We start from the raw sequence: 27,879 nt of genomic DNA on the forward strand, positions 1-27,879 counted from the left end.
ACATTTCCAGCCGGGTAAACTCTCCAGGATCACCTGTGTGGGTGCAACTAAGGTGCACGGAGGAGCGCTGGGCGGGGGGTGGGAAGCAAAACAGAGGGTGCCTGGGACCAGATACACATCACTCGCTGAGCCACGGGCACCAGCTCCTGGGCTGCTCTGCGCCAACCCCGGCTGAAGAGGAAGGCGAGTGTCCAAAGGAAGGTTCTTTGGAACTTTCACCTTTGGTCCCAGGTCCTTGGCTCCAAGCTTGGCGGCACACAAGCCGTGTGGATTGAGCTGTGCTGTTACCCAGCGAGAGAGCGAGAGAGCGAGAGAGCGAGAGAGCGAGAGAGCGAGAGAGCGAGAGAGCGAGAGAGCGAGAGAGAGAGAGAGAGAGAGTCGAGAGAGTCTGGGCTGGGGAGAGGGGGTCCAGGAGAGAGGGTGGGAGGATGGCTGGAGAGGGGCTTGGAGGAGGGATGGGAAGGAGTGGGGGCGCAGGGGGAATGGGGTTTGGGATCCAGGGGCGCGGGAGGGAATCTGAGTGAGGAGTGGGCGTGGGGCTGAGGTTAAGCCGGGAGACCTGGAGAGTTTGGGAGAGGCGGGATGGGGAGGGACAGGGGCGTGGCAGAGGTGTTGGGGCACTGGGGAAGGGACTTGGAAAAAGAAGGCTTGGGGGTGGAGCTCGGGCGGCTCGGGGGGGGGCGTGGGCGTGGGCGTGGTGGCCGGGAATCCCACGTGGGGCGCAGGGTTGAGTTCACACTCGTCCCGAGAGCCTTAGAGTGCTTCCTCTTTGGCACTTCAGTAGAGTCCGGGGTCCTTGGGAACTCGGGGTCCGCTACCTCTGGCGTCCTGGGCGGGTGACCGAGGGGCATAGGAGCCACGTCCAACGTGACCATGCGGAAACCGGACGGGAAGATCGTGCTTCTGGGGGACATGAACGTGGGTAAAACGTCTCTGCTTCAGCGCTACATGGAACGTCGCTTCCCGGACACGGTCAGCACCGTGGGCGGCGCCTTCTACCTGAAGCAGTGGCGTTCCTTCAACATCTCCATATGGGACACCGCAGGTGAGGGCGGTGGCGCCGGGACAGGATGCCTTCGGGGCTCCGCGGGCGGAGGAGTGGTCTCCGAGCAGACGCCGGGTCTCCACCTCGGGCTGTGGTGTTCACTGCCTCTCGGTCCCCACTTGTCCTGCCTTGCTGACTGGGAAAGTTTCCAATTCAGCACAGTGTGCGTCTTCGCGAAGATCTAGGTTATCCTGGAAGAGATCCCTGGTCCGAACCACTCCGCATCATAGATGCTTTAGTGTTCTCCTCAGGGTACCCTCCTTTGGTGTGCCAAGCAACTGGAGATTTGAGCAGCGCTGCTAGTACTGGCCCCTTTAAGATCGAGGAAACTGAGGCAGAGAGCGTTGGGCAGGCCCACTGACTGTAAATCACTGGGAAGTAGAGCTGGAATCGCCTGCCTCTGCAACTCAGGGTTATTTACCCTCTGCTGGGTCTTGGCTGGTGCACGCTAATCATGTGGGTGGAATGCTTCCTGCACTGGCATTTTTAAGATAGGTAGTGAATTATTTTTAGTGCGTGTACTGTTCATCTTCGTCTTGGGCTTTACAGATTAGCGCTGGTTTGTTTTGTGTTTTCTTTCTTTTCAATGATAAGGAAATAAGATACCTGAAGGGAACAAACAAACAAACCCGGAAATGGCATAGTTTCATGGAGTGAGGTATCCGATGTCTGAAACTCCAAGTTCTGATGTACTCAAAAGTCTTGCTCCTAACCCCTGCCTCCTTTTTGGGGGCATATTAATCTGTTGGACACATAATGCATTCTCTGATGAAAACTGAATTAGTGCCGGTCTCGGGCGCCTTCTCTGGTGTCCTCATTCCTCCTGCACTTCCCCTGCTCCTTTCCTAGCCATCGTGGGGAACGCACTAGTTCCTACTTTCAGTGTCTTTCCTCTGACTCTGGCCTTTCCTCCAGGTTGCAGGCCATCGCCTGCCTCCCCTTGAGCACGGGGAATGCAATCTCTGAGAATCAAGACCAGTCAGTTCTTGGACTCTTCCCCGTCTTGGACACAGCTCCGCCTCTTTGCTCGGTTTAACAGGCTTGCCTGCTGCTGCCCTTGGTTATAGGGGGAGAAAGCAGATTGGTCAGCTTCTTTCTACACCTCTTGATGTTTTTGGATTAGACATAGATTGTGACCACGGCACAGGGTTCCTGGCACAGGGTTCCTGTGTCCCTGAAAGTAGTTTCACTTTGGTAGGTGGAGCCACTTTCTCCATCAAGGCCGAGGATATGATGAATCCGGAATCTTGGTCACCAGAGGATTTTGTAACACTGCTGATGTGGTATCCTGAGACTTGCCGGTTCCCTGCTGGGGGTGGTAGCAACTCAGCTCATTTCCCAGCCTCCCTGGCTGCTTTTATGTTCCTGGAACCCCAAGTGTGAAGTCAGATGAGCAAGGCAGGTGGCCAGGCCCCTTCTTGGGAGGTGGCCAGGCACACACACTTGGGAGACCGGAGGTACAGAGTCAACAGTGGCCCATGTCACCAACTTTGTGCCTACTTTGCTGGTGACTTCTGGGCTGCCAGTCACCTGGAGGGAGCAGAGAAGAGGGGATAGTTCTGTTCAGGATTCTGTGTTGGGGGACTGGCTTAAAGTCCCTGCCCCTTCCCCAGTTGATTGTTAGCATAATTTCCATAACCAAGGCTAACCAAAACTAGCTCTCCAGCTCAATGCTGCTTTTGGTGACAGGTAGATGGGTGGTGGCAGCATACACCTGTGAGGGCTTTGGGACACAGAACCACAGCAGCTAGTCAGAGTTTGTGTTTGATTCTTAACTGTTCACTCAAAGCCAAAGTCAGTGTTTGGCATCTGGAGCTTGCTAGTTACCAATTCTGGGTGTAGCTGAGGTTGGGAGAAGCTTGCTGACTCATTAGCATCTTAACCTCTTAGTGTAGAGTTTCAGAGGTAGCCCAATGGCAGGCAAGTTGGGTACAGACCTTGTCTGTCTGGGTCCAGGTGTCCTCCTATTATGCTCTGATTTCTCACACGCCTTTCCCAAATGGTCTGGTACAGAGAGGGGGCACTCACCCTTTGTGGTATGATCAGGCCAGGACACAAAACTGGGATGATCAGAGCTGCTAACAGGGTGGTGGTGTTCCCTATCATTAGCAAACAGACACCAAGCTAATGTGCTAAGTTCTGTTTCTGGCCCAGACCTGTGCACAGCAATGGACTGAACAGGCTAGGCATCCACCATGTTGGGGTCATTCACTCGTGCCTGCTTGTAGATCATCTCATGGGCTGTAGGTGGACTTTTCTTTCCTGCCCGCCAGGAAAGAAATGAATTAATACAGAGACTTAATATGAATTATAAATGCTCTGCCGATAGCTCAGGCTTATTACTAACTAGCTCTTACAACTTAAATTAACCAATTTCTATTAATTTACATTCTGCTACATGGTGTTACCTTTCATCTTGTACCTCCTGTTTCCTTTCTCCATGTCTCACTGGCGACTCCTCTGGCTCCACCTTTCTTCTTCCCAGTGTCCTTAGTCTGGTTTTCCTACCAACCCTATCCTGTTGGCTAGTCAGCTTCTTTATTAAACCAATCACTGTGTAATTTACACGGTGTATAGAAGGATTGATTATTCCACAGCAATGGGCTTGTTAGACCGTTTACATGCCCTCATGGTGGTGTGGGAGGGTCATGGGACTCTCGCCTGCATATCCAGCCGCTCCCTGACACCTGAGTATGAATGTCTGCCTCTGAATGGGCTAGAGTATATAAGCAAGGGAGGACCTGGGGGGGGGGCATCACCAAAGCTATGGGGAAGTCCTCTTCTCTGCTGACTTTATAGTACAACTCTTTTGGGGGTAGAACACTACACCCCTTTAATCATACTCACCTAAGCCCTGTAAGAAAGTAACCTCACTGGTTCCCTAGAGTGAACTTTTGTGGAATCATGCCCTGGTTTGTCCGTGAGAACTGAAGGGAGGAGGAAGGAATTTTAGCAATAACAGGCAACTTGGTTGCCGGTCTTGGAGCTTCAGATTCCAGAAGAGGAGATAAGTTTCCCATCAATCTCAGATCTGTTTTGAAGGCAATACAGTAGTGTGAGAAAGTGGCTGAAGTGCCAGTACAGACCCCTGCACGCTGGACACTCCTGGTGTGTTTGTCAGAGCTCTTTCTGGCTGCAGCCACAAAGTCACCACCCTCCCCCGCTCCCAGTGCCTGGTCCTTGGAGATGAGTTTGGGAAAGCAACCTGGAGCCCCAGCTCAGAACTGTGTCCTGTTTCTCCACCCATGCTCAGTCTCTGTATCATCTCCCTTGTTCTGGTGGTGTTGGTACTGCTGCTGCTGCGAGCTGGAGATCTTGGAATAGAGCAAATGGCCTTTTCTTGTGGCGCGGATCAAGGGGATGCAGATGGGTGGGGAGTGAGAGCATGATGTCCGCAGCCTGCTCTTTTCAGAGAGCCCTCTGTTGCTGGATGCTCTGGACTTTTGGCCCTTTGACATGCTAACAGAAGGTTATCTTACACACCCAGGGCACAGCAGGCTTTCCTGACAGTGGGTGCTGAGTACTCCCTGTGGTCCAGGCCACTAAGGAAGCCTTACACTATCACTTTTCCTTTCTGATGATAGCACCTCCCCTTTTCTCTTCCACACTTGAGTACAAGTGTCAGGGAGAGCCAAGTCACACCCCCAGCATTTGCTTGGAAGGTCCTCAGCTTCATCACTGGGAACTCTTTGTTTCCCACACAGCTATAGAGACACAAATCAATTTCCTGAGACCATGTGCCTTCTTCCCTCCAGGTTCCTCTAATACACTCCTTCCAAGAGACTGTCACCAGCAGAGGCATTGTCTTTCCACTGACTCCTGATCACATAGCTTCCGATTTCCTAAGGCGACAAGAGGCTTGCTTCCCTCTGCTTCCCCACTGGTGGACTTGCCAGCCTATTTCCACAGCCATTCTAGGTAGTCTAGGCCAATTCTCCTTTACACTGCCCACATGCTCCTGACCTCTGCCAGTGGCATGATCAGCCACTTCACATATGTCACAGCGGCCTCTCACCTCCATCACTGGCATCTCTAGGTTTGGTGTTTATTTAATTTGCTACCCTAGCAAGTAGAAACTTAAAACAATGTGTGTTATCATTTCCTGGTTGGGAAGTTAGAAGTCCTCAGCTGGCTACAGTCCAAATTCCTTATTGGAGGAATCCCATCTTTTGGTGTCTTCATCTCCTGGAGCCTTCTCTGGATCCTGGATCCTTTATCTTTTATTCTGGAAACCAGCTGTGGCTGGTGGAGTCTCTCTGTGGAGCCCTGTTATTGAGGGTTCTCCAGGATCTCTCCTTGTTTTGAGGTTGGCCGAATAGCAGTTTTTGTTTTACCCTCTACCTCTTCTATCTTTGTAAAACTTTTTAGGTGGGCTGCAGACAGAGATAGGAGGTACCCCCCTCCCTCAAACTCAGCACCCCTGGGGCAAGCTTCTGGTTGTATTTTCCCCTTTGTTACAGTGTAATTTCTGGCAATTGCTGTCATAGCTACTTTGGAATCTCCCAGACATCAGGCAGTGTAGGCACCTTTTGTGATTTCCTCAGAGCCTGAAGCTTTTGTAATTTAAAAGTTCCATAACTGCTGGGCAGGGCGTCCTGACTCAGGGACTCAGAGGACTTCGTGACTGTCATTGTTAGTTAACAGGTTTTCTCTCTGCAGTAAATAATGTACAGAAACGGAATCCACGGGTTTCAGGAAACAAGGAGTTCAGTGTGATTGCTTTTTCCTTTGGTTTTGAAAATCAGAGGTGTATTTGCCACACCGGCTTTGTGGAATGCTCAGAGACTACTATAATTAAAAACAACAATAAAAAAAAACGTATGCTCATTGTTTGTGTACGTGTGTGTGTGCATGCATGCATGTGTTCATGTATAGACAGGAACATGAATGTCAGAACGCATATGCAGGTCAGAGGATAAATTTGCGGAGTTGTTTCTCTCCTTCCACCAAGGCCTCTGGGGAGATCCTTGCATTATTCACTGAGTCATCTTGCTAGACTATTAGAATTTTACTGAAACTCCTGGAAGCTTTCCAACTGGGGCATTTTCTTGAAAAGCTACTGGCCTAAATGGAATTAAATTAGCAAACATGAAATACAGTTCCTCAGGGTGCTTTTGAGCCAGGGTGTGGTGTTATTTAATCTATGATTCTACTTGTATTGTCTAAAAGAAACATTGTGTCACACTGTTAACCTGTCACCCAACTTGTCTAGCTAAGGTACTATTTATATATGTTGTGGCTCAGCTTTCTTCTTTAATTAAAATTATTTTATGTGCTTGGATATTTTGTCTGCACGTATGCAATGCCCACAGGGGGCAGAAGAAGGCATTGGATCTTCTGGGACTGGAGTTACAGATGTTTGTGAGCTACCACGTGGGTGGTGGGGATTGAACTCAAGCCCTTTGGAAGAGTAGCCAGTGCTTTTAAGCTCTGAGCTATCTTTCCAGCCCCTTTCTTATTTAGCTTTAATTTTCTCATCCGTGTTCATAGGTATGAATAGTCAGTCCCTTTCTCAGCAGCTTCCACTGGTATCTCCTGGACAGAGTTTGCATAGATTGGAAGTGACCAAGCGTCCTTGAAGGTATGAGCTGGATAGATGTCTGTGATGATATGCGGGGGTGGGGGGTTGGGGGGTGGGGTACTACTGTTCTTGGTAGCATGTAGGATCACTTACCTACCCCACTACAGTCTTCCAAGGCTGATACAACCTCACAGGCATCTCAGGGGAGGCCTCTTTACCTTAGAGTGTGTCTTATCAGTTTCCCTCTGCCTTTCAAGACAAGCTGCAGCGAGATTCTTACCCATGGGGAGTTTACACAGTGAGGAAGTGGCTGAGCTGGCATCGGAGCCTGGTGAACTGCTCCAGGGTTTGTGGACTGAATCACCAATCCCTGATATGTCCATCCCTCGGTGACATCATACTCAGGAGAGAGTGGAAGGAAGAGCTGCTCAGTATTTGTGTCCATGACTCCTATATGCTAGTGCATGTTACCGCACGGTGTGTGATGAACATGTCACATCTGTGATATGGAAGGGCATGATTGTGTAGTAAGGTGGCAAATTAAAAGCCATCCCACCACTTTGGGAGCATATTTCACATAGAGGAGTACTCCCTGAGCCAAGACACACAGTGGGTGGGTCTAGGCCCTATCCCAAAGGATACGATAGACTCTAATGATACCCTATGGAAGGCCTCACCATCCAGGGGGAACAGAAAGGATATGATAGGTAGGGTGATAGGTAGGGTTCTAGTTGGGGGGAGTGGTAGAGGAGGGGAGGGAGAGAGAACTGGGATTGTCATGTAAAACAATCTTGTTTCTAGTTCAAATAATAATAATAATAATAATAATAATAATAATAATAATAATAATAAAAAGCCATCCCACCTTAAGGCTGCCTGTCACACAACTGAGGAATGTGCTAACATATCTTAGCACTCTTCTGTCTCATCATAGGCTCTTCCCAGTTGACCAGTAGTTCTAGGTGTCTGAAGTCTGCAGTGCCATGCTGTGCATGGCCATAGGGCAGGGGACCTCCTTATGCTGCAGAGGTCCCCATTCTGGCTGAAGACTGTCCTGCATGGAGGCCAGTCCTGCAGCCAACTCCTGGTGCATGGAGTCCTGGAGATAGAGCACATTTCTTAGTCCTGTGCCAAAGTTCAGGATGTGCTGCTTGTAAACACCTGGCTCTGCAAGACTGAAGTGCCATCTGTGTCACAGCACACACCTCCATGCCGATCCCCAAACCAAAAGCAGTCAGGAGTGTCACAATGTGTAGGGGTGGGTGGTGAAGGAGCAGCCATAGGACTTTGTAACTGCTTGGGCAGCCGGGCTCACAGCTCTCCTGGAATGACTGTTTCACTTAGTGGACACAGCTGTCTGTCACTCACAGCTGCACTTCGGACTCAGGGCTAAACTCTGAGGGAGGAGCTTGGGGACAGCACAGTTTTGCCTCATTGCCCAGGCAGGTGGAACACGATCAACTGTAAACGCTGTATGCTTTTCTCTAAGAAGGGCTCTCTACTCAAGATAATGCTGGGGGTGCTAGTCAGAGCAACAAGGCAAAGGAGGGGGAAAAAAGGCATTCACACTGGGAAAGGAGAAATGGAATGGCTACACAAAAACCTGTTGGAGATGACAAACACACACAGTGAAGTTTCAGGAGGCCAAGCTGAATGAAATGAGAACATGACCTCTCCAAGATCTGGCTGAGGGAGGGTTTTTATTGTAAATATGAAGGAGTTACAGCCAGAGGCTTATGGAAGAGTCCAGAGCAGGAGGAGAAAGTAGGGGGCTGAACATGGGCAGCGGAGTGAACTGGGCCATGAGAGGAGTGAGGTCAGAGAGAGAGGACTGAGAGAGGGGCAAGAGGACAGAGAAGAGAGAGAGAGAGAGAGAGAGAGAGAGAGAGAGAGAGAGAGAGAGAGAGAGAGCGCTCACATGAGAGCATGAGCACATGTCCAAAATGGCAGGATTGCATAGGAATGAGAACCTGGGAAAAGTGAAGTGAAGCCCGCAGGCTGGAGAGGCTTAGGGTAGGGGTGGGGTGAAAAGAGCTGAGAGGAGCCACAGGTACTGAGTGAGTCTGGAGGCCAGCATCTGCTCTGATACAGTTAGCCATTTGTCCCTAGTTTCTTTTGGACCTGACACAAACCAACTTACAAAAGTGGGTGGTATTTTTGGTATGCCAGCTGTCTTAAAAATAAGTTAAGAAAGCAGTTGTTTAAGAAAAGCATTAAAAATAAATCAGACATTGGAAATAGATCTAATTAAAGAAGCAAAAGAGCTGTGTGGTAGTTTTAATGTCATTGGCCCCCATAATCTCATAGGGAGTGGCACTATTAGCAGGCGTGGCTTTGTTGGAGTGGGTATGGCCTTGTTGGAGGAAGTGTTTCACTGGGGGTGGGCTTTGAGGTTTCCTATGCTCAGGATACCACCCATGCCTCAGTCGACTTCCTGTTGCCTGCAAGATGTAGGACTCTTAGCTTTTACTCCAGCACCACATCTGCCTACACATTGCCCTGCTTCCCACCATGATGACAATGGACTAAACCTCTGGAACTGTAAGCCAGCCACCCCAGTTAAATGTTTTCTTTATAAGAATTGCCATGGTCCGGCTGGGTGTTGGTGGCGCATGCCTTTAATCCCAGCACTCGGGAGGCAGAGGCAGGCGGATCTCTGTGAGTTCGAGACCAGCCTGGTCTACAAGAGCTACTTCCAGGACAGGCTCCAAAGCCACAGAGAAACCCTGTCTAGAAAAACCAACCCCCCCCCCAAAAAAAAAAGAATTGTCATGGTCATGGTGTCTCTTCACAGCAATAGAAACCATAACTAAGGCAGTTGTGATGTAAAACTAAAGTATTTTTGCAGAAACTGAAGAAAGAAATGCTAGGGAGGAGTTTACATGTCCATGTATTGTGAGGCTATTATTAAATGTCTATGCTGAAAATGATCACAGATTCAACTCTAATGCTATTTTTTTTCACAAAACAATCCTCTCCCCCCAAATTTCTTTGGAACTGAAGATCCAGAATAGCCAAAGCAATCAGACCAAGAAGAATAACACCGGGGACTTCTCTCTACTTCACCTGAAAATATGCCACAAATAGGAACAAGGAAGCTTAAGAACAGGTGCACTGGCTGATGGGACTTGGCAGGAGCCCAGAATAACTCAACGCATTGGTGGTCAGTTGATTTTTAACAAAGGGCCAGTACACAATAGGGAAAGGGCACGGTCTTCTTTAATAATATCGGGAAACCCAGTGTCCCTGTGCAGGAATAGGAAACTGGACACTTCTCATACCTGGGACCAGGAACTGAGATGAAGACACACAGGAGGGAAGGCTACTCCATACTGTCATGGGGGCTTGGTTTTTTACTTTTTTTTGCAGTCCTCAAGCAAAAACCAGCAGGGGTTGCAGAGATGGCTCTGTGGGTAAGGGTACTTGCTTTACAGCTATGAGGACCTGAGTTTGGATCCTTGGTACCCACATATCCTGTATGCTTGCCTGTCACCCCAGTGCTGGGGATAAGAGTGGAGGCGGAGACAGAAAGATGGGCTAGTTGACTGCCAGTTTGATTAAAATACAGCAAACTGCAGGTTTGGTGAGAGACCCTGTTCAAAGGAGTATGGTAGAGATGAATGGAAGAAGATGTCTGAGATCCTTCTCTGACAGCCACACATTCGATGGTGCACCAACTGCACAACGCTGCATACGTAAATAAATAAACAGGGAAACAAGGTCACATCAAACTGAAAAGCACAAGGAGGCGCCTTCCTGTGGAAGTTTTTGCCAAGTAGGGAGACTACGGCTGTGTTTGTGCTGTATCCACCACCAGCCATAGTTCCAAACTGTTTGAAGACGTGTTTCCATCTATCAGAGCCGGTGACCTATTGCTTACTTAGCCAGCCACGTTTTCTACAGAGATTGCACAACACATTCCAAACTTAATTAATTTCAAATCTGATTAACTCTGGTTAGCTGTAGTGATACCATTTTTATGAAAGTACCTCTTACATTCAGAGTCTGGAACTTTTCTAGTTGGCCCACACAGTCAAGTTAACAATATGCCTCAGGGTCACTTAAGACTTAACCTGATGTCCTGCTGTGTAGTCAGCCTGTGTTCGTTTGTTCTTTCTTTCTCTCTTTACTTCTTTCTTTCTCTCTCTCTTTTTCTATTCTTTTTTGTTTGTTTGTTTGAGATAGGGTCTTACTGTGTAGACCATGCTGGTTTCTAATTCCCAGAGATCCACCTGCCTCTGCCTCTTTTTTTGTTTTTTGTTTTTTCGAGACAGAGTTTCTCTGTGTAGCTTTGGAGCCTATCCTGGCACTTGCTCTGTAGACCAGGCTGGCCTCGAACTCACAGAGATCTGCTTGCCTCTGCCTCCCAAATGCTGGTATTAAAGGTGTGCACCACCAACGCCTGGTCTGCCTCTGCCTCTTGAATGCTGGGAATACAGGCTTGCATTACCACGAACCTGCCTAGCCTATGAACTTAACCTGCCTTTAAGAGAACAGTGTAACAACCAACCTTACCTGTCTTGCATTTTCCATGCAGTCTTAATGTTTACAGCCTAAATTAATGCATAGCTTTAATTTTAAGTTATGTACTCTTCTATGCCCCTGACCCAGAGTAATTCTTGTGTGTGTGTGTGTGTGTGTGTGTGTGTGTGTGTGTGTGTGTGTGTGTATGTGTTGCTCTGTGGCAATCATTTGTTGAAAACAACCAGTAGGCTTTAAAGCAACCTCCCATAACAATTATCCAAACATAAATGTTGAAGACAACATGGATCAACTTGATAACCATATTTTTGCAGTACTGTTTGTTATCTGGGTCATCAGTTGGGGTCAGTTGGAGCCCATAACGTAATCTCTTGTAAAAAACTGTTGAAGATTTCATATCCGTCACTCCTTTCCCATAAAATGCTTTCTTTAAAAAACAAAAAGTTTTCAATTGAAATAGGATGACATCACTTCCCCTTCTTTCTTCCCTCCATGCTCTCCCAGCTGTCTTCCTATGTCCCCCCCCCCCAAGTTTTAGCCTTGTTTTCTTTGGTTGTATGTGTTACATATATATGTATGTGTATGCACAGGTATAATGTAAATACAACCCACTGTGTCTGGTGTTTGAATGTATATGGTTTCAGGGCTGGCCTCTGCACTGGACGGCCAATAAGGTGGCTCATCCCTGGGAGAGGCTAATTCTCCTTCTCCCAGCAGTCAATAGTTGCCTATAGTTCTTTGAGAAATTTTCCTTCTTCTGTTCTGGTTCTGGTCTTGTTTGTGCAGCCAATTCTAGGAGAGACTTTCACAGAACAATTCCTGGTATTCTGGCTCTTACAATCTTTCTGATGTCTGTTCTGTGATGCTCCTTCAGCCATAGGCAGGGTTGTGATGTGGGTGTATCTGCTGGGAGTGGGCTCCCACGGTCCGTCGATGTCTGCATTGTGTCTGGCTGTGGTTTTCTGTGATGGTCTCCATCTGCTGTAAGGAGAGCTTCCTTTAAATGAGGGGTTGTGGCTACACTTCACTGTGGTATACGGATAAACTTTAGAATGTAGTAAGGAGTTAGGCTGATCTAGCAAAGTGGTTGTGGTAGATTCTTTTCTAGGGTCCATGGCCTCACTAGCCCTGGGAAGTTGCCTAGGTGTCTAGTACCAGGCATAATTTCCCTCCGGCTAGGTGGGCCCAAGTCCAGTGAGACAGCTGTTGGTTACAACCAACATGTACCACCTCTTGTTCCTTTAGGTATACCTTACCATGCTGTAATTGCCATGGGTCATAGGTATTATAGCTAGACAGGACTGCTTTATTGCTTTTCTCTGTTGGCAGCTTGCATAATATTTTCTGGAGCCATGGGAGCTAGACTTTGGGAAAGAGGCTTTCAGGTCAGATCCAGTTTGATCCTGTGTCCTAAGAGTGTGGTGTCTTCAGCAATAGAGGCTTACCCACAGCCCCTAACCAAGGGGTATGTATACCAGTAGTCTGTATTGTTTTGGGAGTTAGTTACTTGAACTACCCTTGTCAATCATTTTTTTTTTTTTTTGTTAGCCTATGACTCTTCCTTGCCCTCCTCCCCAGGGTTTCTCTGTGTAGCCCTGGATGTTCTGGAACTCACTCTGTAGACCAGGCTGGCCTTGAACTCACAGAGATCCTATGGCCTCTGCCTCTGGAGTGCTGGGATTAAAGGCATGCGCCACCACCACTTGGTTTAGCTTATGATTCTTGTGGAGAGCATAGTCAGCTCAACTTCCTTTTATGTCATATATATGTGTATATACACACACACACATATATATATATATATACATATATATTAATATAAACTTATATACATACACTTACATGTGTTATATATAATTTTAGGTAAATATAAAATAATATGATGCAATATTTTCGTACTGTTCAGTAAATACAGAAGAAAGCCCTTCGTGAGGGACACACCAATGCAGGGTGGGAAGTGGAGAATTCAACCTTAGCTTACTCTTGCTCTAATTCACAGGGAAGTGCTGGGTTCTTGCTTGTTAATGGGATTACAATGCATGTAGTTCCTCAGAGTTATCTCAATCAACCAGAGGGAGCTGGCTAGTTTTTTGTCAGCTTGACACAAGCTAGAATCATCTGGGAAGTGGGACTCTTGACTGAGAAAATGCCATCAGATTGTCCTGTAGGCAAGTCTGTAGGGACAGTTTCTTGATTAGTGATTGATGTGGAAGGGACCAGGCCAATGGCAGTGGCAGGCGGTCCTGAGTTGCATAAAAAAGCAAGCTGAGCAAACCATGAGGAGTAAACTGTCAAGCAGTGTTCCTCCGTGGTCTGTGCTTCGGTTCCTGCCTTCAAGATCCTGCCTTAAGTTCCTGCCCTGCCTTCATGATGGACTATATGCTGTAAGGTGAGATAAACTCTTTCCTCCCTTGGTTGCTTTTGGGCATGGTGTTTATCACACAGTACAACACAAAATAAGGGTTAGTTACTGCCCCAACAGATCCTCCTTAGAGTGGAGGGGAGAGGGACCACACCATCCAAGTTTTATGGGGTTGGTAGCTGTTGGTTGTATATGTTACAGCGTTTGAAAATTTTGTGCTATTTTGCAATCATCACCAGCTCCAGATTTTTCCCCCTGAGACAGGAGGATGAATCTGGGCTCTGGAGCCTACACAGGAGGGGAGGCACTGCCTACCAAGCTCCATCCTTCACACTCCTTGCCCTCTGGAGACTTTCAAACTTCTGAAAATGTACTTCTCCTTGCTGCCTCCTATTCCCTTTCTCCCACCCCTGGCATGCAACCATTCTGCTCCGTATGGCAATGAATCTGGTGGCTTTAGGTGTTTGTTTTCAATTTTTATTTCTGCATACATCATTATGTTGTTATGTTTTAAAACAATAATCAGGTTTTTTTTGTTTGTTTTTTTCGAGACAGGGTTTCTCTGTGTAACTTTGGAGTCTATCCTGGCACTCGCTCTGGAGACCAGGCTGGCCTCGAACTCACAGAGATCCGCCTGCCTTTGCCTCCCGAGTGCTGGGATTAAAGGTGTGCGCCACCAACGTCCGGCAATAATCAGTTCTTATAGAATACTCAATTATGAATGATCTAAGAGTGTTGTATCTTTTTTTTTTTTTCTGAAGAAAACTCTGACTCTCATGTGTTAAAATGATAGTTTTCTCCTAGGTATGTGCAGGTGGTTCTCTAACATCCACAGAAGGACTTCCTCCTTCCTCTCCTTGCCCTTTCTCTTTCTCTTGCTGTTTGGCCCAGGCTGGCCTCAAATTCTGAATCCCCTCCTCCCCCCAGTCTGAGTGCTGGGATCAGATGCCCAGCCTAGGCGTTTCTGAATTGCCCTGCCTGTTGATGGTGAATGCATTTTGCTGGAGTTTTGCCAGAGCACACCCCTCCTGCTGCTTAAGTGAAGTGAAGGATGTATGAACTCCTGAACCTTTGTCAAGTCCCATTTCCCCCAGAAAGAGCTGAATGGGCTGCCTGTTCCCCGCCATAAGTTTCTCAGAGGGCTTTGTAAGCCACAGAAGGAAGGTGCTCTTCCATTCAGCAAAGACCTTAGCAGAATGATGTGCACCCCCAACCCCCAGGCTCTTCTGAATAACACATTTCAAGAAAGCCCCTTTTAGACTCTTCTTATGTGGTTCTTGTGGTCCAGTCTTGACTCTTAAGCGAGTTAAAACTTGTTTGAGGTAGATTTTAGTTTCCTGCTTTACTAGGCAGACTTCAAAAGTGATCGGATTTTTAATTGTTAATCTCCTTTGAGACTTGGTCGCCAGCAGACCACATTGTGTCTATTGAAGGAAAAGGAGAACTGGAGGGCAGCTTTATGGGGTTCTGTGAGTGCTTTTGTCTTCACAGCTAAGTCTGTTATGTAAATGCATTTTCTTGGGTGTTGAAGAACATCTCCTTTCTTTGCATTATTTGGTGTTATTGGGTTGCACTCAGTAATTCTTGCTTCAAAAGATTTGTGAATTCAGCTCTGGTCACTATCAGACCACCTTAGTGTTTTCCCAGCACCCTGCTGGCCATCAAGCCCCAGCTATGGCATCAACTTGTGTGCAGTTGGTCATCACAGTGAGCCATGTGCTTTCTTTTGCAATGTCACTATTCAGAGGACACCGATGAGCTGGGTGAAAACACTTTGGTGTGTTTAACTCTGCCTCCCAGAGTTCTCTCTGTCACCCTGCCTTCTCTGATCACAGTGGTTAGAAGTAGCAGTGGTTCACCTCTTCACATACTAGGTTTGGGTGACTGGGATCCGGCATTTCTGACCCATCTAGCTTAGCTGTCTTCCCAGAGCGGGAAGCACAATCCTGTGAATGGAATTCTCGATTCACTGCCAGTGTGTACCGCACTTGTATGTGCCTTGTCCCAGAGAGCCATTCATCTTCACTTTTGTGTATGTCGCCTTCGAGGAAGCGGCATGTATGGGAGGAGCCATGCTTATCATTCCTTAAGCTTCCCTGGCTTTTTGGGTTTGCCCAGTCCATTATTTCTTTAGACTATGACATACTAATATGCTTTTGTTATTTTTTAATGTGTGTATGTGTGTGTGTGTGTTGTGTGGTTGTGTGAGGTTGGTGTCAGGTGTCCTCCCGAGCTGTTATCTACCTTAGTTTTTGAGGTGGGGGGGTCTTTCCCTAACCCTGAAGCTCACCAGTTTGGCTAGGCAGGCTGGCCATCGAGCCCTAGGGATCTGCCTCTCTCCTCTCTCTGTGCCAGACTTACAGAAGCACACTGCCATCCCTTGCTTTTTAGCTGAGTCCTAGGGGATCCGAACTCAGGTCTTGCTTGTGCATCAAGCAGTTTACTGACAGAGTCATTCTCTAAGCCACCAGCATCCTTTCCCTGACATCTGTTTCCCCAACATTCTTAGAGATTGACCGTGTACGTGGAGAAGCAGAGACCTGAACTCTGACTGTCACCAGCCCTGCTGCCTATGTGGACAGTGGCTCCTGTGACCATGGCCTGGCTCTGTTTCACATGCTCTTATTCCCGAGGTTCTGTGGTTCAGGGCAGGACATCTGCTTCTCCCCCACACAGCCAGGGAGGCCTGCTTTGGCAGGTAGGCTTATCCTCTTGTGGGTAGCTTTTTGGGGTTACTCCTCTTTTTCCTGTGTTTGTCAAGAGTGATAAAGAGCCAGACTTGGCTATTCATTTCTCACACAGCCGGAAGGGAGGTCGGAGGTTCCTGTGCTGGTGGCCTTGGATTGGGTTTAAGGTTGAGAAACAAAGACAGACTCTGGTGTCTCTGGGAATTTCTGTCCTCGAGTAAGTCTCGTGCTCAGGAAGTGAGTGGCTTTACTGACCTGGTTCAGGGGTGGTATTAGGGTTTTGTGACGCAAGTCCAGTGTCATGTGATCCACTCTAACTGACTTCTCCTTGTCCACTGAAGTTCATGATTGGCTTGTCTTGACTTTAAAGGTGGGACAGGGGCTGGCTGGGCTGGGGAGGGAGGAGAATGCTTCTTGCCCGTCTGACCCTTGTACACTGTGGGGACACCAAGAAAAAGGAACTGTGATTTTTGATTGGTTCATGGTTTCTGATTTCCTGGTGAGGGTAGGGGTGGCGGCCTCCAGTCTGGGCTTGAGTTGCCCAGGGCTGCTTTGTCGAGGCTTACACACTCTGTGGCTTACCACAATAGAAACATAATCTCTGTCTGAAGTTCAGGTGCTGGTGGCTTGCTGGCTTCACTCCAGGGCAGAAACCAACTGTCTCCCTCATCCCTCCCACAGTCCTGATCCTCAGACTTTGCCGTACCTCTGTGTGTCTGACCCTGTGCCTTCTCCTTTCCCATGGCCTGCTGAGCACTGGGCACCCCTCAGTGTGACCATACCTCAGCTAGTCACCTCTGTTTCCAGATAAGGTCACAGATGCAGTGTGAGGATGAGGACTTGGGTTGTCTTTTGGGGACACAGCTGAACCCATGTTAGTGACTATGGAGTAAATTTACCTATTTTTGAACATGAATGGTGTTCCCCTGGCCTTCTGCTCACTTTTCAAGAAGGAAGTAAATGTCAGAACTCTGTGAGGCTTCTGAGAAGCCATGGTGTCTTAGTGCCACTTCCCATCTGGGGCTGACAACAGTGTATGTTCAGATTGCCAAAGACCTCCTCCCCTTGACCTCCTCCAGCTCCCCACCAGAATGCCTGTGTCCAGGGCTTGGGGCAGGGCTTCCTGACTACCCATGAAGCTTTAGTAGTTGCTAAACGGAAGGGCTGGAGTGTATGACACTGGGGCAGGCAGGGCTGTTAGATTCCAGGTGACTGGGATTGCTGGCATCTGTGGCTTGGCTTATGATCGAGAAGAGGCTTGATTGGCATTAGACGGGACTGTGAAGATCGTAAGACTGAAGATGTTGGTGCTGTGTTTCTCCTTCACAGTCTCCTTCCTGTGATGATAGAGCGTGCCCTGTGTCCTGGGAACTGGGCACCACACTGAGGGTGAACAGGTGCAGGTGGCTTCTCCTTCCTGTGATGATGGAACATGCTTTGTGTCTTGAGAACTGGGCACCACACTGAGGCTGAATAGGTGCAGGTGGCCTCTGCCTCAGAGAATCCTATTACATCTGTGTTGCTTAAAAGTCACATGCAACTGAACAGTGGTGACCTCACATACTGTAAAATAGAAACCCAATATAGAAATGGTGGCACAGACAAAAGACACTGTCTCAGTTGCTTTCTGTGGACTGTATGTTGAAGTGATGATATAGCTATGATGGATAAATGAAATACAGTATTAAGATAAACTTTACCTTTATTTTATAGTGTGTGTACACACATGTGTATTCATGTGTGTTTGTGTGTGTGCATGTGCATGCATGTGTATATGGAGGCCAGAGGTCAACCTCACGTGCCCTTCCTCAGAATGTGGTTGACCTGGTATCTGACTCTCACTGACATGGAACTTTCAGAGTCTGCTAGGTTGTGGGCAAGCTCTGGGATGCCCCTGTCTTCCCCATGGCATCCTGGCCTTTATACTTGAGTTCTGAGGCTCTGACATGGATTTCCTTTTTGCACAGTGAGCCCTCCCCTGGCTAAGCCATTCCCAGCCCTACCCTTTTTTAACTTTCTAAATGTGACTATCAGAATGGCTCATGTATGTATGTATGTATGTATGTATGTATGTATGTATGTTTGTATGTATGTATTTTTGTTGGAGAGAGCTGGTCGTCATCCAGTAATTAAAAATAGGAGGAATCACAGAAAACCCATTTGTAGGCCGGGCATGGTGGTGCATGCCTTTAACCCCAGTGCACAGGAGGTAGAAGCAGGTGGCTCTCTGTGAGTTCTAGGACAGCCACGACTGTTACACAGAGAAACCCAGTCTAGAAAAACCAAAAAACCAAAATGAACAACAACAAGAACACAACCATTTGTAGCATGTCTTGTCCCAGGACCAACCATAGTGTGTGTGTGTGTGTGTGTGTGTGTGTGTGTGTCTAGGGAGGAGACATGGACAAGCAAGTGCTGATTATCCAGGCTTAAGTGGTGGAGGACCCTGGAGATGGAGGAAACCAAGAGATGGCTGTGAGCATTTTGGGAAGGACATGGTTTTATGGACCGATGGCCAGAGGGGTTTCTGCTGGGGAAGTGGAGGGTTAGTCTGTAAAGGGGCATAAGAGGGACAGTGGAAAGTTTAGATGAAAATGGGCAGTGAGGGGAAGGGGAGGGTTGGGCTGCAAAGGGTTAATAAGGGGGAGTTGGGGGCTAGGCTGGAAAGGGACAATGGGGGGTGTGGGAGACTTTGGATGCCAGGCCAGAGATGCTGCCATTCACCTTGGAGTGGGGCTAACGAGGGTGACAGGAGGCCAGTACATAGGTGTTGATTGTGAGTTGACTGTGGGAGATGTGTTACCACCACCAAGGCCATCCAGGTCTAGGCTTTGGGACTCAGAGTCCGACATGGACAATGAATTTCGTCACAGGGAAGGTGCTCTGGGGCAAGCCAGTGTTGGGCTGAGGCCGGGAGCCAGGGTTGCCTCCCAGCCTGGGAACCTGCTGATCAGGTTCTGGTGAGGTGGCCCGGAGGGCTGGTTTTGATGGTTTGCTGGTATCTGGGCAGGCAGGTCTGAGACAGGGTCACCTGTGTGACCTACAGGACTCAGCATTCTCCGCAGGGATTCAGATTTATGTGCTCCTACAGGGAACTGAGGGCCGTTGTGTCTGCCAGGCACTTGAGTGTTCTGAAACCCAGCCCCAGGTGACAGCCACCACCCAGACAGCAGGGCAGAGAAAGCTGGGATTCCTGCTTCAGGTGGTTTGGAGGGTTCTGGGCTCTCCAGATAACTGTGACAGATGTCCCCAGATAAGTGGAATCAAACTGCAGTCTCTCTTTCCTCCCAGCTGTGTAGGCTGGTGGTCTGAGCAAGGTGTAGGGCAGTGGTTCTCACCCTTCCTAACTCTGCAGGCCTTTAATACATACAGTTCCTCATGTTGTGGTGATTCCCAGCCATAAAATCATTTCTGTTGCTACCTCATAACTGTAATTTTGCTACTGTTATGAATCACAATATAAATATCAGATATGCAGGATATCTGGATTGTGAACCCTGTGAAAGGGTCATTCTAACCCCAGAGGGGTCACGACCCACGACCTCCATATGCTGATGGAGAGGCTTCCTGACTGGTGACTAAGTTACTCCAGGGTCACAGGACTTTCTGTCTGTGCATCTCCTCTGTGGACACTTGTAATAAGATTTAGGGTCCTTGGGATAATTCCAAAAAACTCTCTGAAACTTTATTTCCTGTATGTGGGTACTGGAGATGAGCATGGGAAAGTCTCTTTGGATCCACCATGTAGAAAATTACCTTTGTCGAGGGACATGTGTTTAAGATAGGAAAGGAAGAGCAAGCCACTTAAGAACCAGCAAAACGGCTGGGCGGTGGTGGCACATGCTTTAGTCCCAGCACTCGGGAGGCAGAAGCAGGTGGATCTCTGTGAGTTTGAGGTTTGAGGCCAGCCTGGTCTACTGAGTGAGTTCCAGGACAGCCTCCAAAGCTATAAAGAGAAACACTGTCTTAAAAGAAAGAAAGAAAGAAAGAAAGAAAGAAAGAAAGAAAGAAAGAAAGAGAAGAACCAGAAAGACCTGAGATTTTAGATTCCTTGCTACAGTCTCCATCACCTCCAAACCCTTCAATTGTGAAGGGTGGTCCCAGACTTGAGGCTGCCTGCCAGTTCCCTTCCATTGTGGGCCCTCATGTTGAACTCTGGCAGGCAGAATCAGTGTTGCCAGTCTCTGTGACCTCTCATACTTTGAAGGCTGAGGGGAGTCTGTGTGTGTGCTGCAGGGGATTTCCACTGTTGGATTGAAGCAGAAACCACCAGCTCAGCCAGCAGATCAGGAAGGGACTGACAATGGGGAAGTGGTCGGTGTAGGTCTGTCTTAGTCACTGTTGTATTGCTGCGAAGAGACATCAGGATCGAGCCAACTCTTGCAAAAGAAAGCATTTAGTTGGGTCTTGCTTACAGTCTCAGAGGTTTAGTCCATGATCATTATGGTGGGGAGCATGGTAGCCTGCAGTTATGCATGGTGCTGGAGCGGTAACTTCAGAGCTTTACATCCTGATCCACAGGGAAAGAGAGAGAGAGAGAGAGACAGACACTGGGCCTGGTATGGGCTTTTGAAACCTCAGAGCTCACACCTTAGTGACACACTTCCTCCAACTATGCCACAACTCCTAATCCTTCTAATCTTTTCAAACAATTCCACTCCCTGGTGAGTAAGCAATCAGATATATGAGGTTGTAGGGGCCGTTCTTATTTAGACCACCACAGAGGCAGAGTGCTACTTCAGTGTTTGTCAAGTCCCTTGGGGTACATGGTCATTGTGTGGCATCAGCTCAGATATGTGCAGATCCTGGTGACGTGTCATGGACCCTTCTCATCACTTTTGAAACTGCAGCTCTCTGAGGCTGTGCCTCTGTGTGTGTGTTGGAAGTGAATCGTGATGGGTGGTCTGGAGATGATATATCAGAAAGACTGGCTGGGGAACCTCAGTAATTAAATGCACCCTTATTCCTGAGGGTACAGGTCCTAAGAAGACAAAACATCACTCCAGTAGGTTAGGCCCTTTCCCCATTCCCCCAGGGAAAGCCTAGTGGGTTGAGACCCAAAGAGGACATCTAGATTTCTGCCTGGGCTGATGCTCTGGGAACTTCAAGGGGCTTCCTGAGCCAGAATACTAAATTGCAGAAGTTCCCAGTGTGTTACTCTCATCTGAGACATTGTCAGAGGAACAGCCAGACATGGTTGGACAGAGACCCTGGCCCGTGGCCGTCTAAGGTGGCTTGTGCCATGGTCTGTTGGCACAGGATGTCATCAATGGTTCTACATTGATCTCTCTACATAATCCTGGGTGTCCTGAGCTCACTAGGTAGACCAGGCAGGCCTTGAAAATCAGAGATCTACATGCCTCTGCCTCCTGAGTGCTGGGATTTAAGGTGTGCACCACCACATCCATTGTTATTGTTCCCTTAGAAAAGCCCTGGTGCATGGAAGAGTCTCAGATAAAGCCTTTTGGTGACCCTGTTCCACACTGTGTATCTACTGTCTGCAGTGGAGGCAGTGGACAGCAGCCATGTACAGCAGGCCCCAGGCAGCCCATCTCATGAACCTAGGGAAACATGTGGCCCCTCTCTCCTTGTTTCATGAGGATTTCATTATTTGTTTTTTCAGACAGCCCAGGAGAGCTGTGCCTTCCATGGACCAATCAGTCCATCAGATACTTTAAAAAAACAAAAACAAGCAACCAACCAACCAAACAAACAAAAACAGATGCAGATCTGGTTGTAGATCTGGTGTGTCGAAGGTTGTCTGTGACTGGCTGTAAATGTTGGCTAAAGTTCACTGGACTTAATGAAGTAGAGCTAAAATAATCTTTCCAGTAGCATTTGTAGGCTGAACTTAGTATCACTGGGGAAATCTTAACTTCATTAAAAAAATTAATGTAAACAGGGAAGCACATCACAGCTTGCCCAGACTGAGCCATGGGGGGTCTCAGGTCTCTGGGATGGGGCTCTTGGCTCTGATCTTTGTCCTTGTCCTCCACTTCTGCTTCAGTGCCCCTTTGCCTGCTCACACCATCACAGGGATATTTTTCTAGTTCCTGTCCAATGGGCTGTGGGGCTGCCTATGACAGAACTCGAATGAACACATTCCCTCTTTCTCTGGGCTTATTCACCAGAGGCTTACATTTCAGCAGCCATTTAAATAAATAATGTGTTTATTTTCTATGATTCTTTGTAATGGGCCCAGACTAGTGACCTCATGTCTGTGCACATTGCATAGATACTGTATGTCTGGCTGCAAATTCCATCTATCTCCTGATCCATGTGCATCTATGGTCTGAGTATCAGTATTTTTAAAAGTGGCACCCTCTTACCCCCCACTCAGTGAGAATATGTGGGCAGGGTTGTACATGATTTCTTTCAGACCTGCTAACCCATTCAGTAATATGGAACATGGAAATAAAAAACCACAGGCATTTGAATTCAAAGGCTTTGAGGAGGCTGGAGAATGTAGTAGCAAGTGCCTGGGCTGTTTTCAGAGTCTCAGCAGTTGAGCCAGGTCACTGTAGGCCATTGACTTCCGTTTTCTCCAGGTTTGCCTCTGGGCCATTTTAACCACAGTGTAACAGCCAGTCGGTGAATCTCAGAAAGTCAGTCTCAAGAATTAAGGAGCCTTCGGAGCACGGGTCAGCTGCCCAGCAAGCCCAGGAGACCGTTTGCAGATGTATATAGCAGGAGAGACTAGAGCAGGACTGAGTATGCACTCCATGAGGGTGAGTGGGAGGAATCAGACTCACGATTTATTGACCACACACTAGGCGCAGTGCTAAGTTGCTCACAAGGGTGAATTCATTCTTGTTTCTCAACCACCCCTCGACAGGTGCTACTGTATTTTAACAATGGGGAAACTTACAGTAAGAGGCTTGCCAGTCGTCCCCCCCCCCCCCGGGGACTTTTCTGCATACCTTTTGGAATTCCCAGGAAGTCATGCTGACTGTCAATGCCAGTGTTCAGGGAGGAGCCGTAACACTGCCTGCAGTTCCTTGGTGTTAACTCAGTTCTCAGGGAAGCCAAGCACCGTTGCTTGGTGAAGGACCCAAAAACCCAGTGTGGGAAGGCGGGAGGGCGCCAGGAGGATGGAATGTCCATGTGTTACCAGGGGGAGGGTCTCAGGACCCGTTCAAACCTGCCTGACTTGTGTCCAAGTTCTGTGACACAATGTTACATATGAAGACAAAGTGAGTTTGGAAAAGTCAACATAGGAGGAAAGTCCTCTTGACATCCAGTTTTTCTGCCTTTTCTTAATGCCCGGGATCCTCCCCTCCACGGTCTCTGCTACCTTCAACTGGGACCATCTTGTTATGGACAGTGCCCATATTCATGCAGCCTTCGAGTCCCATTAGCAGCTTGAAGAACTACAGATTTTGTTTGTTTTTTTTTTTTTTTTTTTGTTTTTTTCAAGACAGGGTTTCTCTCTGCTAACAGCTCTGTTTTTCAGGACAGTCTTGCCGTGTAGCCCAGGTTAGCCTGCAACTTGCAAACCACCTGTTAGACTGAGGGATGGGATTGCAGACGTATGCCAACACACCAAGGTTCAAATCATTTTATCTGGGACAGAAAGCTATTTGGAGCGTGGGTGTTAATACAGTTCTTTCTTTGTCCTTAGTGAACTGTCACAGAGACTTGAAAAAAATTCTTTCAGGGCTGGTGGAATGTCCCCACTCTGTGTCCTTGTGGTCATGTTCTTGTGAAATCTGGGGGACTGATCGGATAACATTTTCACCGTTGGAAACCTCATGATCTGGAAAGGTTGTGCTGAGAGATGCCTGGTGTGTGTGCATCTTTTGTAGGCAAAAGTCTGTCTTGTCAATGTTGCAAACTCTGTAGTGGAACAAAAGCCACACATTCAAAGGGTAGCATTGTTTGGCTGGGCAGAAGTACTCTGTGTCAGAATTTGGCCGTTTCAGAGTGATTGAAGGATGGAGTGGAGTTTGTTGCCATCTGACTGAAAATGGTGGAAAGCTGGGCCAGGACACCATCATTTCATATTCCATGGAACCCTCTACCCAAACCAGGGTCTAAGAACCCTTCAACAACTCAGTGGGATAAGCCCAACCCTTCCTCAGATAACAGGTTAAAAATTCATTAGCCACAGACAAAGCTGCCAGCTACACTGCCTTGTTTAAAGATTATGATTAACCTTGGCAAAGCAGTGTTGGGAGGCAGAGGCAGCTGGATCTTCGTGAGTTCAAAGGTCTGCATAGCAATTCCAGGCAAGTCCAGGAATGATAGATACAATGTGAGACCCTATCTAAAAACAACCAAACAAGAAACAGTGGTACAGTTGGAATGTGTTTTTGCTGGTAAATGTCTGGGTTTATTTTCCTGTGTGATAGAATACTCTGACAAAAGCAACTCAAGGGAGGTGGGTTACTTCAGCTCACAGCCCAATGTGTGGTCCATCTTGATGGGGGAGTCACAGAAGCATTATGGTCAGAGACAGCTCCTTCTCCCTGTTTACACAGTCCAGGATCCCAGCCAGGGAGTGGTCCCCCCACAGTGGCTGGGTTTTCTCATCTCAATTAATATATTTATGTATTCAGGCAGGCCCAGAGGTCCATATCCTAGGTGATTCTAGATTCTGTCAAGTAGACAGCACAAACCACACAATAACGAGATTCATCGGCATGGAATAGATGTTGTGGCTTTTGAAGTGGCTACAGTTGTGGTGGTATTTGCAACAGATTCCTGCAGTAATACTTCTGCAACTCACTGCTGGTCTTGATGACAGTGGGAGTGCAGTGCCATGTGCAGTGGCTTTTCCTGTGTGTGTGTGTGTGTGTGTGTGTGTGTGTGTGTGTGAGAGAGAGAGAGAGAGAGAGAGAGAGAGAGAGAGCACTCCCATGCTCACACAGAGGCTCACACAGTGTCCTACTCTATCACTGTCCATCTTAGTCCTTTGACATGGGATCTTTCACTGAATCTGGAGTTAGGCTAGTGGCTACAAGCCACAGAAATTCTCCTGTCTTTCTCCCACCTCAAGGCGAAGTTTATGGGTGTGTATGTGGCCATGTCTGGCTTTTTTTTTTTTTTTTTTTGAGACAGGGTCTCAATGCTAGGCTGAAACTCCCAGAGATCTACCCTACACTGCCTCTCCAGTGCTCCAGAGGGTTAAAGGCATGCCCACCATGCCTGACTAAATGTAGCTTTTTATATGAGTGTAGGGATTTGAACTCTGGTCCTCAAAGCATCTAGTTTTAAAGTAAGAACCCCTCTGACCAGGAGGCACCTGTGTGTCCCTTGTCCTGATTACTGACAATGTTGTGTAAATGGAATTCTTAATTGGTCTAGACAATAAAAACCTGGAGTTGGATATAGAGAAAAATGCTGAGAGATCAGAGAGAAGGAACAAGCCACTGGCACACTTTACCTCCTTAGCATCTCAGCAGACAAGAGACAGTGCCTGTTTCTTCCTGCTTATATCCTGTTTCTGCCCAGCTACCTCACTTCCTGTCTGTCTGTACAGACCTCCAGACCTCTATGGTTAGCTAGTGCCAAGCTCCATTCTCTGACCTTCAGACAGGCTTTATTTGTACAAGCAAGGTATCACCACAATGTCATGTGGTTAGATGGTGTGAGGACTGCTGGGGTGTCTGGTGTGGAGAGTCCAGCTTTAACAGGACACAGGGCCCTGCTCAGGCACCTTCACCAGCTTCAGCAGGGCATGGAGTTCTGACTGGTCACTTGGACCAGCTCTATCTGGCCGTTAGTGTCTCAGTTCCCTGCTTTGGGGTGGTGTGGGGAGCCTGCCCACAGTGTGGTGGTGGGTGCATCCTGAGTTTAGTAAGCATCTTTCTCTGTTTGCTTCCTTCCAGGGCGGGAGCAGTTCCATGGCCTGGGCTCCATGTACTGCCGAGGGGCGGCTGCTGTCATCCTGACTTATGATGTGAACCACCCTCAGAGCCTGTTGGAGCTGGAGGACAGGTTTCTGGGCCTGACAGAAACAGCCAACAACGACTGTTTGTTTGCCATTGTGGGAAACAAAGTGGACCTGGCCATGGATCGGGCCATGGAGATCAGGGAGAAAAGAGAGGCCTCTGGGAAGCTGGGCAGCTGTGTCTCTTCCAAGGTACCCAGGCAGGTGCAGCTAGAGGATGCCATGGCCCTTTACAAGAAGATCCTGAAGCACAAGATGCTAGATGAGAGGGAGATGCCAGCCGCTGAGCAGATGTGCTTTGAGACCAGCGCCAAAACCGGGTACAACGTGGACCTCCTGTTTGAGACCTTGTTTGACCTGGTGGTGCCCATGATTGCCCGGCAAAGGGCTGAGGAGCCATCCCAGATTGTGGATATAACCAGCTGCAAAACACCCAAAAGGACTAAATCTGGGTGCTGCACCTGATGGCTGAGGTCTCTCTCCTGTCACCTGGCGTGTGTGGGAGCTCCAGGCTCAGAAGTTTCACAGAACACTGTGTATAGAGGGCACCTACCTCTGTGTATCAGGAGGTGGTACCAAAACCCTCTGCAGAGCCAGACTGGTGTTGCCTTGTCTACTGCCTTGTGTAGCAACCACCATCGTGGAGCCTGCAGTCTAGGGACCTGCCCTGGAGTGGGCTTGACTCTCATGGTCCCTGGTCACTACATCCTGCACTGTGTCTGTTGTCTGTGATTTCCTGTTTGATACCTGTACCTGATGCATTAGTGTGCTAATTCGTTTAATTTATACGAAATCAGAAATGGCTGTTTTTATACTGGGTGAAGCTGGGTGGGCTATGTGTTATTAAAAAGGATCTGAGGAAAAGCCCTGTTATCAGAAGTAGTTAGCTTTATTTGAGCCCCAGGAAGATTCCTTGATTCTGGGAGTGGGAGTGGTGGCCATGAACCTGTCATTGAACTATGACAGTGAGTCTCTCTCTTTAAAGTTTTGTTTAGTCCTTACAGATTCTAGGATATTTGGATGAGCCTTTTACCAGGCTGTCTGGATGGCTTGAATTGTAGTCATGGCTACACTCACAGCGTTGATCCTGACCTGGTCTGGAGCCCCCTCTACCCCCCTGTCTCATTCCAAGTCAAAATCCCTTTGTGGTTTTCCTGTGGGTGGGGCGGTGGCTGCTCTGTAAGAAGCTGACAGGCAAATGTGGAGGACAATAGCGCCTGTGTTCTTAGAAATTTCGTTGAGAGCAAGCAGGCAGGAACTGGGGTTCCATGAGGCGTGGAGGCCAGCCAGTCGTCAGATCTGTGGGTGGGTTTTGCTAACTAATGCTGCTGAAAGCCTATGTCTTGGTTGGCCAGGCTGCTGCAGTCTGAGTGGCCTTCCCCGCAAAGCCTGCATCTTTCAGCTGAGAGTCAGTGCTGCCATCGAGTTGGGATAGAGCATGATGACCAAGGCTTCCTCCTTTTGAAGTGGATCCCAGAGGCCCCCTCCCCACTACTTCAGTTTCACAAGAGCTTGTTAAAAACCGAAAGCCCTTGAGTTTGCTTTGCTATAGAGTGTCTGAAGCACCCCAAGAGGGCAGATGCTGTACTTCCTGTCCACAGGCTGTCTCTTGGCCGATGACATCTGGGAAGTGTGTGACTCAGAGACCCTGGGGTTATTCTTTGACACTTCAGAGTGAAACTGTTGTCACATGACATGGTTTCTGCAGTTCGTGATTGAGGTCCTGGATGGGCAGGTAAATTGCCACGAGCCATTCTTCCCAGCCTTCTCTGAATTGAGTCCCAGCTGCTGTTTCCTTCAATGTCCTCAAGTCCAGGGGCTAGTCTAGGGCATTCAGGGACAGAATGACAGTTCCACTTGAGTGTGCTGCCTGTATCTGTTGTTTTAGAA

At 48.2% G+C, this 27,879-nt stretch overlaps 1 protein-coding gene across 1 annotated transcript; it reads left to right on the plus strand.

The window, feature by feature from the left end:
• The first annotated feature begins 688 nt into the window (after nt 1–688).
• Nucleotides 689–26,862, plus strand: Rab20 (RAB20, member RAS oncogene family). The gene is made up of 2 exons (XM_027387876.2): nt 689–1,045; nt 25,928–26,862. Exons 1-2 carry the CDS (start codon nt 874–876, stop codon nt 26,452–26,454), a joined length of 699 nt encoding a protein of 232 aa, XP_027243677.1. The 5' UTR covers nt 689–873; the 3' UTR covers nt 26,455–26,862.
• The last annotated feature ends 1,017 nt before the right edge of the window (nt 26,863–27,879 follow it).

This window comes from Cricetulus griseus (assembly GCF_003668045.3).
Source record: "Cricetulus griseus strain 17A/GY chromosome 1 unlocalized genomic scaffold, alternate assembly CriGri-PICRH-1.0 chr1_1, whole genome shotgun sequence".
Taxonomy (NCBI): Eukaryota; Metazoa; Chordata; class Mammalia; order Rodentia; family Cricetidae; genus Cricetulus; species Cricetulus griseus.